Source organism: Artemia franciscana, chromosome 2 (assembly GCF_032884065.1).
Source record: "Artemia franciscana chromosome 2, ASM3288406v1, whole genome shotgun sequence".
NCBI classification, from domain to species: domain Eukaryota; kingdom Metazoa; phylum Arthropoda; class Branchiopoda; order Anostraca; family Artemiidae; genus Artemia; species Artemia franciscana.
This window is the reverse complement of record NC_088864.1, coordinates 8,021,963-8,037,725: the sequence shown is the minus strand read 5'-3', so window position 1 is coordinate 8,037,725 and position 15,763 is coordinate 8,021,963. Positions and strand designations below refer to the sequence as shown.

General features: G+C 35.6%; 2 protein-coding genes across 3 annotated transcripts in view; both read left to right on the top strand.

The window, feature by feature from the left end:
* Window positions 1–15,763, top strand: part of LOC136037006 (ribosomal protein S6 kinase 2 beta-like) — an 884,370-nt gene that overhangs the window by 515,380 nt on the left and 353,227 nt on the right. The window lies entirely within an intron of this gene.
* Window positions 1–15,763, top strand: part of LOC136036969 (protein hobbit-like) — a gene marked incomplete at its 3' end in the record, with an annotated part of 108,516 nt that overhangs the window by 71,963 nt on the left and 20,790 nt on the right. Inside the window, 3 exon segments of the mRNA XM_065719365.1 lie at window positions 526–734; window positions 6,442–6,779; window positions 14,362–14,562. Coding sequence (XP_065575437.1) covers window positions 526–734; window positions 6,442–6,779; window positions 14,362–14,562 — 748 coding nt within the window.

Sequence of the window (15,763 nt, the reverse complement as noted above, 5' to 3'; positions counted from 1 at the left end):
CTTTAAAGGGAGCAGAAAGTTCGTAGGAGGGTATAGAGAATTAAGCTCTGAATAGATATGGGGAGAAATTGTACGCAGCTAGGCTGGTCTTGGTAATGCGGAATGCTTGTCACTGCGATGTGGTGGCAGTAGCAGTAGCAGCAGTGTAAGAAGTAAGATTCAAGTTTCATATTGTCTAGAAAATGAAAAGAAAATTTAACAGAATGTGTTTATCTGAGGGTTTTGATAGAAGAATTTTTTTTTGGCTTAACACCTGGAATCTTTAGTTTGACCTCGGCCATCAATTTAGCAGTTAAGTAATAATTGTAAACGATTATCAGTAGGTAAAATCAATCATAATTAAAAGGATACTTAATCTGGAAGATTGCTTTCAAACAGAGATACTTTTGCTTCAGGTGATATTGTAATTTCTGAGCTTGGATTGCGTTTTGTTAACGTTCATGGATTTATTTTTAACTAGGTATTCCCTAATGGCCACATACTTATGTTTCTTATTTCTTAAGAAGTATTTTTATTCTGTTCAAGGCAAAAATCGAAGAACTCTATAGAAACTTATCACAAAAGACAGCCGAAATTTACATATTGCGTCATCGCCAAATGTATGGTACAACTCCCCCGTCAGTAGCTCTTTTTCAGTGGCTTGTGAAAGATGTTGAGATTTTTGCGATGGCAGATCCTTCAATGCATGGAAAAGAGAGAGCCATTTCAGCAATTCGTAAAATTGACTCCGATTCGTGAGTATGACCTTTTATCTTCATCCTGAACTCTTTGTACAGGGTTTTCTTTGTTTGGCAGAACAAAATTGCAGGTTGAGAAATCCCAAGTTTTCTGCCCTGATTTTATCGGTAAATTAGGGCTGGATAAGAATGTGGTTTTTATAAGAATTTTTAGTACGTCGTAAAAAGGACGCTCCAAACTTAACTATAAAATTAATCAAAACATAAAAAAGTGGTAGAAACGGGAATAAAATTCCTTAAGAAATACAGACTACAGAAATTGTCAGTGCTCCCATAAACTGAAAAGACTTAAAAGCTAGTACTGGCTGGGTTTGAGGCTCGTTTTAAGCGTTTCTTTCAACGTAAATAATGTTCAGTATGATAATTCCAGGTATAGTTACTATAGAGCTTTGAGCTCACCCAGTCTCATTTGGTATACAGCTTGATGGCTGGGCTTAGCGGCTTTCTTTCTTTATGTATTCCTTTAGGGTTTGCGGTTTCAAAATGGTTGCCCTGAGACTTCTTGGTTTTCTGTGATTCCATTCGCTGTTTGATTTTATTAGAGGATCCATTCAATAAAACTTAGGTCATGATATGCTTTTTTTCAGCTATTTACCCTATATCTGTGTCCTCACTTAATTCGTGTTTGTTGAATTTCGTTCTAAAAGGATCAAACCGGTTTTTCATGGATTAATCTTACAAAACCGTTCTTCAAGTACTCTGTTCCGGGTGTCTTCTCTTGTCGCTTATCCAACTGTACCATTTTTCCGAGTGTCAGACGCATTAACTTAACGAGCTGTAGTAATAAACAACCAAGAGAGATAAAACTCTACAAAAAAAAAACTTCAAACGAGACGACGGCCAGTAGAATTGAAAGACTAAAACAACGCGGATATTTCGCCTTTATCCAAACAAGGCGTCTTCAGCACAAGATAGAAAATTAAAAGAAAACTAAACTAAAAACAAATAAAAACCACCACCAATAATAATAAATACAATTGTCGCTACTTATCCACGTAGGGAAAAGCAGCTATTTGAGTTACTTCAATGAGAATCAAAGAGCAACTGAAGCTGTAGTACAAGTAGAGATAACTTGTCGGAGGGAGGCTAAAGACTTTTATAAAAGAAAAAAACAGCCACGGATGCCAAATTAAATATCTTACTGAGAGGCTTTAGAGTTAGTCAATTGGGGCTATAACTCGCCTTTGAAGCTCTATTTGGATCCTATGAAATGTGTGTTAAAGAGTTTTCTATAACCTTATCGTTTGCACATATATAATTGGAAACACCGAATAAATTTTTACGTCTGTGTTAATACAAATCAGTATTTTTCGAAGTTGGTTAGTAGTGTGTATTTTACTTGCAAGCTAAAATGTTTTTAAATTTATATGGTGCTTAGAGTAAAACAAAAGAGAAGAAAAACGAAAACGGAGTTTTAAAAGGCCAACGAATGTAGTGTACGAAACAAAAAGATATGTCAAAAGGACAACTACCTGTCTTCTGTAGTGCTATAAGAGAAAGTTGGAAGATCAATTTTCCTACTAAAAATTAAAAAGGCAGAAATACTAATTTCGAAGTCGAGTCGCTCTACTAAAATTTGCGATCCAAAAAAAACTGATGTTGCTGGCACAGCACTAGATCAGTGACAGAATTGATAAAAATTTCTCTCATTCATTAGGTAAGTGAACCCAATTAGCTAGATTGGAAAAATACTACGTCAGATTTTGTTTAATTTTAATTAGTGGTTCTTTTGCACTAGCCCTTTTTAATCTGAGGGATGGGAGGTAGGTGCTCCTTTGTGATTGTGAAAGTTGGCCTTTAAAACTCCTTTCTGTTTTTTTTGGTTCTTTTCTGCAGTATTTATGTGGTTCATGAAATTATCTTCATATGCTTTCATCAAAAGTTGACAATTGAAAAGAACAGGCTTGTCTACTAATATCTGCCTGGTATTATCTATGAGTACTGCTTAGGAAAATGGAGTTTAGTGAAAAGAGTGACAGGGTAACATCGATTGCTACCAACAGAGACAATGTGTGTGGCAAGTGAACAGAAACGTTCCTATGTTTATTTTGTTGCAATTCACCAAGAATTGTAATATAACAGTACTTTTCACAAGGTTACTGCTCTACAGTCCGCCATTTTCTTTGGGAGGAGGGTGCATATGCCTGCCTCTTGGTCTTAGGGAATTTGTTTTTTTTAACTTTTTTACTCTTTGTTATAATTTGATTTTAAGCCTCGGTTTTCCTAAAATATTTAGGTCTGGAAAGCAAAAGTAAGACAAATACACGTTTTCATGAGAAGTTCTTGCCGCATTGTAGAAGAAAAGTCTTAACAACAAAAGCAAGAACTTCTTTAAGTTACATTTACATCTCAAATTCTTTTAATGCTATTATGTTTTTTTAAAGTTCTGTCTGAATTTCTCTATATACTCTCTTCCCTTCAAACGCAAAACTTAATAACTCCACAAGCAGTCAACATCCGTTGCCATTTGGTCCTAATCCTAACAATCAACGGAAACCAGCTAACTGCTGGATTTTCTTGTAGTGATACTTTCACTTAAAATTTTTGTAATTCGAAGTTCAAAGCAACAAGGGTTGTTTATTGAGGTTCAGAAAGAGTTTGGGCTGAAACTTGTCGAGGTAGAGAGCCTTATACACAGTAGACGGGGCTACCGGTATAACTCAGTTTGCAAGATAAATGGAACCAATCACTCATAATTATCGTGTAATTTCTCAGCTACCAGACACTTTCAGAACTGCAGGTGAGGTCAATGGTTTAAATACGTTCTGAGACCATACTGGCTATGCATGAAGTATGAAAACAAAGAAAGGGAATAAAAAATGAAAAGAGAAAAAACAAATAGGTAAACTTTCTCTCGAGAGGAAGACTTCCTCTCGTGTAGTTCACTTATAAAGGTTAGATTTTGCTGGGTTTTTTTTTCTTTGTTTTCTTTGAGCACTGAGGACGACTTGGCGGAGATCCTTGTCGAAATATTTGCTTGTTTTTCATATTTAGCTACTGGCTGATAAAATCCTCGGTTTTTTCACCTATTTGTTTTTTCTCTTTTCATTTTTTATTCCCTTTCTTTGTTTTCTTACGTCAATGGTTTAAGGTGTTAACTCTTACGAAGACGCAGATGGAGCTACCTAGGCCACATACTACGCACGTTCGACACCAAAATTTCCAAGCAAGCATTTTTTGGCTACCCAAAGGCACTCGCCGCAGAGGATGACCCAAAAACACACTCCGTGATACCTTCAACAGCGATATGCGTCAACTTTATGCGTCCCTACAGCCAGAGTGGGATGATATCGCTGCCGCCAGTTACAGAGACGATTGGAAACTCTTCTTAGACACCTTGGGTGCCTCTGGAGACACAGGAAGATCTAAGGTCTAAAGCATAAAGAAAGACAAAAACATGGTGAAGCTGAGGTAAATATATTGATGTCGCTATGGGCCTGCTGCTCTGGGTTGTTTCATTAAATGAACACTTCTAAACGTTATTTATTGAAAATATTTGACTGAAATGGCTAAATGAGCCTTCGAAAACAAACACAGTATGTGCCCAAGAATTTTCAAAATTGGCCTTAGGTTTTTACCAAAGATAGTGGTCATAAATCTGAAGCCCATGAAATATTGATTTTTAGAAGCCCATATTCCATACCTGACGTTTGTTACAACCAAAATTGGCCTTAGGTCTTACCAGAGTTAGAGGTCATAAATCTGAAGCTCATGAAATATTGATTTTTAGAAGCCCATATTCCATACCTGACGTTTGTTACAACCAAAATTGGGCTTAGGTCTTACCAGAGATAGTGGTCATAAATCTGAAGCTCATTAAATATTGATTTTTAGAAGCCCATATTCCATACCTGACGTTTGTTACAACCAAAATTGGCCTTAGGTCTTACCAGAGTTTGAGGTCATAAATATGAAGCTCATCAAATATTGATTTTTAGAAGCCCATATTCCATACCTGACGTTTGTTACAACCAAAATTGGCCTTAGTCTTACCAGAGTTAGAGGTCATAAATCAGAAGCTTATGAAATATTGATTTTTAGAAGCCCATATTCCATACCTGACGTTTGTTACAACCAAAATTGGCCTTAGGTCTTACCAGAGTTAGTAGTCATAAATCTGAAGCTCATGAAATATTGATTTTTAGAAGCCCATATTCCATACCTGACGTTTGTTACAACCAAAATTGGGCTTAAGTCGTACCAGAGATAGTGGTCATAAATCTCAAGCTCATGAAATATTTATTTTTCGAAGCCCATATTCCATACCTGACGTTTGTTACAACCAAAATTGGCCTTAGGTCTTACCAGAGTTAGAGGTCATAAATCTAAGCTCATGAAATATTGATTTTTAGAAGCCCATATTCCATACCTGACGTTTGTTACAACCAAAATTGGCCTTAGGTCTTACCAGAGTTAAAGGTCATAAATCTAAAGCTCATGAAATATTGATTTTTAGAAGCCCATATTCCATACCTGACGTTTGTTACAACCAAAATTGGCCTTAGGTCTTACCAGAGTTAGAGGTCATAAATCTAAGCTCATGAAATATTGATTTTTAGAAGCCCATATTCCATACCTGACGTTTGTTACAACCAAAATTGGCCTTAGGTCTTACCAGAGTTAGAGGTCATAAATCTAAAGCTCATGAAATATTGATTTTTAGAAGCCCATATTCCATACCTGACGTTTGTTATAACCAAAATTGGGCTTTAAAGATTTTTAGACACTAACTTCAAATATGATGTTATAGTTGCCTTATGATCATTTTGAAACACAACGTCGTACTTAGCCTTTTTGTTTCTGAAATGGCTTCCAATTCTACCCTATTTTGTATCTAAGGGTTTCTCAAATATTTGCTCATGCGTCTAACGGTTAACATCGTAAAACACGAAAAGTATGCATTTAATAGAGGGTGTTGCATTTTCAATAAAGCTGGTATTCAACTTTATTTTAGCCATCTATTTTAAAAATCCATTGCAGCTTGAGCGTCTTGAAGCAACAAATCAGTGGTTTACATATTTGACCAATGACTTTGAATTTCTGTTGTGTTTTATATTGTACCATGAAAAGAAAAACAGAAAAAATGCAAAAACTAATTATTTTTAAATTTAAATTTTATTCTATTTTCTCGGAAAACTTAGTAATATCCCAAGATTTTGTTGTGGAAAATTTTTATGTATAAAAAAAGGTCCCAGGCTTTGAAATAATGTGAATAATTTTGATTATTAATTAATAAAATAATAAAGATGATATTAAAAATAATTAAAATAATATTCATATATATTTAGCATACTTTTTGGGTGATATCTAATATATGTACTTTTTGCAAGATCCAAGTCCCAGGACTGAAATCCCAAGGAATGGCAACCATAGAGTCCAAATATGCTTAGTATTCTATTGTGAATTCATTCTTTAAATAAAGGGTACCAAAACGTATTAGTCCCCAAAGGGATAGCAACCCCCATTCCTTACTTCTGACCACTTCTACTATATGTAATGATTTTGTTCAGACATCATACGAGAACTAATCAATACTTCTTTAATCCTTAGATCTTTAACTTTAAAAATTAGTAGAGTTAATATTACAGCCTAAAGATGCTTAAAGAAGACATTTGCACTATTAAAACAAAATATTAAATAAAGAGGCAAACTTATTGATTCAATGCATTAGTTCCTGCAGTTATTTGGATGGCACTCATTTCAGGCCCTGGCCAGATGATGGCATTGAATTCAATACTCTTTGGTGTCGGGAGGTCCGATTTGGGTGCTCTTCTTGGCGCTACCAGCTCCGCGACTTCCCTCAGCCTCTTGTAGACATCAAGAAACTTGTGATAATTGGCCGACTGGCTGGTGCAGAGATGGAAGCGGCGCCAAGGGCCAAGAGGACTTATAAAGTGCATATAGAGGAGCCATGGGAGTCAGATGTAGTCGAGAGGAGCTTATGTGGATTGAAGTACTACCATGATTTTAATTGCATGTTTGAGTATTTTAGCCTCGCATACGGACCTTGTTGGGAGCCAGTTATAGCGCAATGTAACCTAGGTAAGCTTTCATACTCTATAATTTCACATAGGTAACTTTCAAATATGTAACTTCCAATAAGCAAAGAGCTACCTACGCTAATAATAACTTAAGCTCTAAAAAAGGAATTTTGGTAACAGAGCGTCTTGAAAAACTCTGTTTTACAGGGTGAGTTCAAATAGGTAACTTTTAATAAGTAAAGAGCTACCTTCGCTAACAGTAACTTAAGCTTTCAAAAAGAGGAATTTTGGTAACATTTTGGGACTTTTGAAAACAAATAAATAAAAACATTATTATTGAAGTTTCATCATTAAATTGTTGAAACTTCGTAAACGGTAACACTACAAGATAGGGGTTTTCAATGATCATTTTAAAATGTAAACCAACATAGAATTTTTAGAAAACTAAGCTGCTGTCTTCCTCCTCCTCCCCCTCCCTTCCTACCTCTCCAATCCAGTAAAGAATATCGTCTCGGTACCGAGTCTGATTGGCCGACAGAGGCACAGCAAAGATTAATAGCAATTAGTTTGATATTGTTTTCTAGAAAATTGGTTTAAATGATAGAAAATAAGTTTTATTCCATTTATTTTCTTTAACACGTTATAAAATTCAGCTGTCCTTTACCATCATTCTCTGTCTTAATTAAATAAAAAAAAACAAGTTTTTTTTAACTGAAAGTAAGGAGCGACATTAAAACTTAAAACGCACAGAAATTACTTCGTATATGAAAGAGGCTGCTTCCTCATCAGCGCCCCGTTCTTTACGCTAAAGTTTGACTCTTTCTCTCAATTCTAAAAACAGTAAAAAAAAAAATGGTGAATAAAATGGCTATCTCAGAATTTTGATCCGTTGACTTTGGGAAAATAATTAGCGTGGGAGGGGGCCTAGGTGCCCTCCAATTTTTTGGTCACTTAAAAAGGGCACTAGAACTCTTCATTTCCGTTAGAATGAGCCCTCTTGCAACATTCTAGGACAACTGGGTCGATACGATCACCCTGGGGGAAAAAAAAAAAAACAAATAAACACGCATCCGTGATCTGCCTTCTGGCAAAAAATGCAAAATTCCACATTTTTGTAGATAGGAGCTCGAAACTTCTACAGTAGGGTTCTCTGATACGCTGAATTTGATGGTGTGATTTTCGTTAAGATTCTATGACTTTTAGGGGATGTTTCCTCCTATTTTCCAAAATAACGCAAATTTTCTCAGGCTCGTAACTTTTGATGGGTAAGACTAAACTTGATGAAACTTATATATTTAAAACCAGCATTAAAATGCGATTCTTATGATGTAGCTATTGGTATCAAAATTCCATTTTTTAGAGTTTTGGTTACTATTGAGCCGGGTCGCTCCTTACTACAGTTCGTTACCACGAACTGTTTGAAAATCAGACTTCTTTTTATTATAGATAACTAGCCGTCACCCTTAGGAAAAAAGACGCTGCCTCACTCCCCCTCCCCCAATGCAATAAAAAATCGCATCCCTTTTCTGGCCAACAAAAAGTAAAGTATAGGTTTGAATAACAATTACCTGGACATGTGTTTTGTAGAAAAATAAGTTTTAGCGGTTAAAACTATTTTTTTACGAAAACTAGCTTTTACTTGTTGGAAAATTAAGCAAAAATAGCTGATTTCCTTTTTTATCTTAAATGACTAGTTTTGACACTTGGGAAAACGTGCTGCTGACTCCCCTCCCCCTCTTCCTCTGGTAAAAACCTCATCTGATTTCTGGATAGAGTTTAATTAGCCGACAGAAGGATGCCATAGGTTTCAATAGCAATTAGCTCGCTATCCTTTTAAATGAAATGAGTTTGGTAATAGAAAAGGCGTTTTTTTTTTTTTCTCGTCAGAAACTAGCTGTTACCTTTATTCTTCATCTTAAAAAGACGAATTTCCCTTATATTATTGAAAACTAGTTCTGACCTTAGGACAAAATATTCCTGTTTATATTTGTCGAATATACAATGGCTAGAGAAACACTATAGTAGCTGTAATTTGAAATTAATCAAGAAAATAATCAAGAAAATTTTGAATATGTTCAGTCCTGTATGTCATTCTAAATTAAAATAGATTTTCCTTAAAAAAGAAAATAATTTACAGACGAATGAACAGAAGTACCTAAATTAATGGAAAAAATAAGTAAGAAAATAAGAACAAGAGACAAATATAGAACTATCAGTTATTTTAAGTCTCAAAATGAAAATTGTGTACGAAAGGGTGGGGGGGATACCTGATAAATATTTACACGCTGGTCGCTTCGGTAGCCAATTACCGTTAATCATCCGATTTTTTTTTCTATTGCCTTCATCAGTTATCTTCACAGAGCAGTGTACTTTAAGTTTAGTTATTTCCTTTTTTTAATTAAACCCGATTGAACCTTGAAGCTTCTACTTTACCTTCATTATCAATTACCTTCATCTTTCAGTATCAATTACCTTCATCTTTTTAACCAGATTCAGAAAATTCTACACAGTTTTGACAAAAGATTGACTCTTCTTGCCTATTTGATTTTAAACTTTTTTTTGTTATCAGATGTTTGAAAATAGAAAACTATTACTACTAACAACTCACTGAAGCACCAAGCTGCCTGGGGCCAACACAGCCATGCCTGCCCCTTCTCCATGCCAATCTGTTCAAAGCCTCCCTCTTTACCGTCTCTAAGAAGTTCCCATTTCCCTTACATCTTTCCTTACGACATTCTCCCACCCCATTCAGGGACAACCTGCTTTTCGTTTGGGCCTAGAGATTTCGCGAAGCAGCAGCAGGCGAAAGATTACTACGATGACTGGCCTGGATTTCTGTTTGTCACATACAGATTCCTCGGCATTTGAGAAATTAGGGTCTTGTCTCTCTAAGATTCGCCAGTCAGATAAGAGCTGTATTATTATCGGGGAGTTCCACTGTCATTTAATTGACACATCATCATTGTGTGCTTCTATTTTGTCTGGCATTTTGATAATCGGCTAAGGATTCTGCTGAAAGATCTTGAACACACTTACTTGCATGAAACAGGTCATCTATCAAACCTTGACCGTGTAGTCTCTTCAACAAATTTTCAGGTGTCACCTGTCCACGTCGTTGCTGACATCTAATTGTCAGACCACCTTCCAATATCAGAGTCTCTTTCTTATCCTTCCGTTCTGTCCGCTCCTTTTTCACTACCCCATCAGCCCCAGGCCGAGTTTTACAGGGACTGGAAAAATATCCAATGTGATTTATTTGCAACTGTTGTGGATTCTGTCCCACAAAAGATTCATGCTCTATTCCAGATACTTATGAGAAACCCACAAGTTGATATCAATCAAACACGCGTGTTGCTTGAGATCTATCTTCCATAGATCTGTCATGCCCTGCGATGTGAAGAAAAAGCCGCTGTACCTCTCAAACATATCCGCCGAGGTTTCACTAAACATTGGTCAAGTAATCCGAGCTTTGTTGAAGCTTGGTGAAAATCAAAATTTTAGTACCATCTGTGATTGCAGTATGAGTTCCCATGTTCTGGTTGGGTTTCAGATATTTGTCTTTCTACCAGACGAAATTTTGCAAAAGAACTGACCATGCACATGAATTTGATAGTTGAAGAGACTTCCCAGCAAGCTTGACAATCCCATACTTCCTTCTAGAGAAGTGTTCCAAAAGATCCTCTCAATGCCCCACTATCTGGCCATGATATTTCTGATTCCAAGTTGAATGCGTACTTTTCTGCTAATTTTTCTCTGCCAGACGCATCCCTTCAGTCTGAATTTGAAGAAAAGCTTGACGCATTTCTTCTAGCTGTCCTTCAGACAGTTTTGTTGTCTTGGTTGATTCGATAGAGCGAGCAATGTTGTACTTAAAGCTTAAAGCATCTTCTGGGATAGGTAAAGTGAACGCTTTTTGTATTCTCCATGACATTGGGCTACTATTATTTGTATTGTTTTTTTTTTAATGCAGATGATTGTAATCCAAGGAGTTTTACCTTCCTCTTTCTCGATTAGAGATCTCACTCCAGCACCAAAGAAAGGTAAACTCAGGGCTCATTGTTTTGACTTGTAACAGGGGCTACTACTTTCTGCAAGGTTTTTCTACTGTTCTTCTTCGACCATCTGAACGGCAAATATTATGCTCGACCATATCAGTTTGTTTTTCAGCCGTAAGTCGGTTTCGCCTATGCTTTGTCCGTTGTCGCGAATGCATTGATTGATTCTGGTTTATCGGGAGCAAGTCTTGTGCTTGCATGTCACGATGTGCGCAATGCGTTTGATTCTCTAATTCACGCCGCTATGTTACTCCATACAGCAAAACGTAGGCTGAGCCCTTAATACATCAGAATTTTTAGAGACACATATTCTCATCTTACAGTTGGCTTAGTGTTCTAATGTGGGTGGTCCTCTAATGTACCATTATACTTCTAACCACACACCCACTCCTGACATTTCTGTGGATGTCGAGAAAGGTGCCCGTCAAGGTGCCATTCCCCTTTACTCTTCAACAATGGAGTTCTAGATGCTCAGTCTGCTACTTCCTCTTCTTTCATCCTCGCCAGTCTCAGTTTGTCTCTTGTCTTTTATGCAGACGACATTTTGAACTCAAATCGCATCATCTAGCGCCTTAACGACGTTTTCTCACCTCTAAAATCTCAGTGATCTAGCCAATTGATCACATTACTTACCTCGGTCTCCCCATTGGTTCCTCAATAAAGCGTAGACGAAAACTCCTCACAGCTCACATCAAACTCTGAGTGGGGCTATCGTATGGTTCTTTTGTGACAAATAAGATTTGTTTCAACCACTGTCCTCTTTCGGAACTTTTAAACTCAGTTGTTCTACCCCATTAAATGTTTACTAAAACAGATAAGTCGTAAGTTCGTTCAGTTTTCTTTCATTTCAGAAAAAAAAATCTTCTACTTTTCCCTTATGGACTCGCCACTCTTATCTAGTTAGAATTTTCAGCTTAGCTGATCCTGTTATATCTGTTGAAAAGCAATTCTCTGTATATAATATGTATCTTTCGAAGCTGAATTATCCTTGGTCTCCGATGCTATTACAGTGATGTTCCCAAGTGTTTGTTGTGTATTTGTTTGTGTTTAGTTGTACTTTTTCTTTTTTTATGCTCCGTTTTTCTTCTTTTTTTTTGTACGACGGGTTTTCAAATAAATAATAATAATAATAAAGGAATGTAGTTATACAAGAGGAAACAAAATATCGTAGAGGAAACAAGATATTGTAATTACTTCAGACTCTTTCCAGATCCCAGACTTCTTCCAGATCTCAGTTTCATCATATTCAGCATGTACACAGAGTTGCCGTTTTGACATTTTTCCTTTCGATTTCAAATGCACAGTGAAAGCAAAGATTAAATAGCTATAGTTAGACACTTTAAATAATATTTACTTCCGAAAGTCTATCACAAGCTCTATTAGAGCCAAATTCGCTTCAGGTGAAGCAAAAAAGAACAGAACAAAAACAAAAGTTACACAAACCTGGAAAACAACTTAAAACGTATTTGTACATAGGTATCTTCGGGCTATCCTCTCAAACGCCCATATCTTCCTGACAGTTTACATATTTGCCGTATAATTCACGCAATGTTTGAGGGCTTTTACCGACTTGACACCCCCTCATCTCACGTGTGTTCATGTCTGGCCTACGTTCATTAGAATTCTGATAACTGATTATTGTATAATGCTAATGTAATTGACAGTTTGATAAATACTCTGAGAGGGTGTGTGGGATTGACCATAGTAACAGGAGAAGGGGTACGGTTAAGGAAAAAAGCTTAAAACTGCTTAGTTTAAATAAAATAAGTTATTAATAAATAAATACCCCTTTTTAAGAATCTTCTTCAATCTATAACCCGGGTGTGGAGTAGAAAAATCAAAATAACAATTTTACTCAAAAAGACATTTCAGGGAGGCAAAGGTAGTCTTAGAGAGGGATAGAGGTGGCTGTTATCCGGGGCGCAAAATTTCAAATAAATAATCGAACCGTTATGATCATTTTGTAATTTTTGAAATTTTATCAAAAATTATAATAAAGTACATTTATTATTAATTTTAGTTATTAATAATTAATTAAAAATATTTTAGCTGTTATAATACTTAAGGGAATTAATGGAAATTAAATATTTTAAATGCAAAATGAAAAAAACAAATTGTTTATAAAGTAATAAATTGGGAATAATTTTGTTAATAAATGAATATTTTGTTAAAATTTGGCCTGAATTCCGAGGTAGCGCTAATTACGATTTTGTTTCGGGCGCAAGAGATGCCAGAACCGCCACTGAAGGGCGGACATGGCACAACCGAAAAAGAGTGTAAATTAAATGGGATATATAGGGAATATTAGTAAAATATTAAAATTCCTCAGAAAATTGGAGACTCGAGGTGACAATTGCGGGATTTGGGGGACAGGAGTATCAGGCAACAATTGGAACAATTTTTAAACCTGTGAATGCTAAGTGATGGGAGTTTGTATAAAGAATTTTTTCCTATTATATATCTTTCCCCTATGGCTACAAGCTTTAAAAAGTTGTGAACGGAGATTTCAATAACCGACAGCTCCAAAAGACCTACGGACTCGTATATTGAGGTTAATATGTCAAGACTACAAAAATACAAGTTTTGTCCTATGGACCCATCCTAAGTATGTTCATATGTAAAAACCATGTTTTTTCTGCCATTTTTGGTGATTGTTTTCAAAAATATGAAGTTTTATGGGGGGCAGTGTAACGCTTTGGTCAGTTTTGCCACGCTGAATCATGAAAATAAATAAATAAAATTAATTAGTTAAAATTGACAATGCCCTTTGTCCGTAAAACTCGAACATTAATAATTTGCCGACACTGAAAGGTAACTTCAATGGAAACCGGCATATTTTTGGCGATTTTTCACCCACGTTTCTTTTTTTTTATCTTTGCCCCTAGACACACCAAAATCCTGCGCAACTGTGTATGGAGCTATTTCCCCATTTTTCAGGTGTATATTTATATTATGGCTGTTTTATTTTTAGATATATAGGCATTATAGGATATATGTGTTTGTGCAAGTTTCCACTTAACCAATAGAGATTGTTAAATTTCACTTTCATTGTCCTTTCTACTTCAAGTTTTCAAATATTGCATGATATTTCAAAATGGATTTTCTTGTTATCAGAATCTAATATTCTTCGTATTCGTTGCCTAAACTTGAAAAGGAGCCCGTTTTCCCCATATGAAATGTCAAATCTATACCGATATTAATAGTTATACATATATATATATATATACCCACTGAGGCAAATTGTCTCTTTTTTGTTGTTTATTGGATGGAATAAGTCTCTGTAGGACAAGCAAGGGAGGGGGGAGGGATAAATCCGACAGTCTTTTTGAGACACCTTTTAGATGAAAGGGATGCAATTCAAAAGAAGACCAATTGTGTGAACAGGCATGACGAAGAAGATCTGTAATTTTACGTTTAATTATAGTTCTCATTCAAGATTAGTTGTCAGTATTTGGAAAGACACATTTAAATCATGATGACATTAATGCTGTACTGAGCCCCATGTTTATACATAAATGGTCTTTACTTTTAACATCAATAACAGCGCTCCTATATGCTCTAGTATACTAGTAATTTTCATTTTTGTAGCAATCGAAAGAGTAAATCGACCATCAAAGGATCCTAGTCCGAGTTTGCCGTTTTGGGACAAGTCAAGACTTTTATTCCATGGTAGAATTACTAGTTCAATTCGACAAATGACTATATTGCTCCACACCTCCCTTGATCCTTACAACACTACTGAAGAGATGGAGGTGACCTGGGTTGACCTGCTTATGGATTGGACAAATTGTATGTTCCTTTCTCGGTTACAGAAGTTTTTTTTTAATTTATCAATCATTTGGCGGAAAAAAAAACTATCCATATTTTATTAGCTTCAGCCTTTTTCTTGAAGCTTAAATACCTGAGTATATGTTTTTTTTTTTTTTTTTTTTTTTTTTTTTTTTTTACCAATTATCCGGTGTAAAACTATTAGTTTTCTCTTAGCTTCAACATTTTCCTTGAAACTGAAATACCTGAGTATATGCTCTTTTTTATTTTAGTGTGTACATATTACGTGCTGAGTAGATAGATAGGTAGATAGATAAATTTTTTTTGCAACAATTAAATAAATAAATATGACAAACCAGTACACATGCCTGGTAGCATACTTTAGTACTGACATTGTTACAATGTTACGTACACAACGAAAATAAAAACTAGCACTGACAATGTTACATACCTTAACACTGACAAAATAAAAATAAATCAAGCCAGAGTAAATACAAGCCTACAGCATCAGCATAAATATACAAAATAAAACAAAATTTAATTCCCTTCAACATATTAAACACAAATCACCTAATCATTTGCTACTTAATATAATGTATGTATGAGTAATGTATGCGTTATGGTTACTGAGTATTGAGGTTGGAGTAGCTTTCTATTTTCTTTTACATTATTTTATTGAAATACCGATTATTCGATGTCTTGTTTTTTTTGGCTTCCATCTTTCTCATGAAGCATAAATACCTCAATACATGTTCTTTTTATTTTAGTGTGACATATTATGTGCTGAGTAGTATGTGCATTTTGTAGTATTGATTGTGGAATTGCTTTGTGTTTATCTTTGTAATGCACAAGGAAATTCTGAAAAATTAGACTGAGAAATGAGGTATTTTTAACTTACGAACGGGTCATCGGATCTCAATGAAATTTGATATTTAGAAGGATATCGTGTCTCAGAGCTCTTATTTTAAATCCCGATCAGATCTGGTGACATTGGGGGGGGAGTTGGGAGGGGGAAACCTAAAACTTTGAAAACACTTAGAGTGGAGGGATCGGGATGAAACCTGGTGGGAAAATAAGCACAAGTCCTAGATACATGATTGACATAACCGGAACGGATCCGCTCTCTTTGGGGTAGTTGGAGGGGGGGGGGGGGTTAATTCTGAAAAATTAGAAAAAATGAGGTATTTTTAACTTACGAACGGGTGATTGGATCTCAATGAAA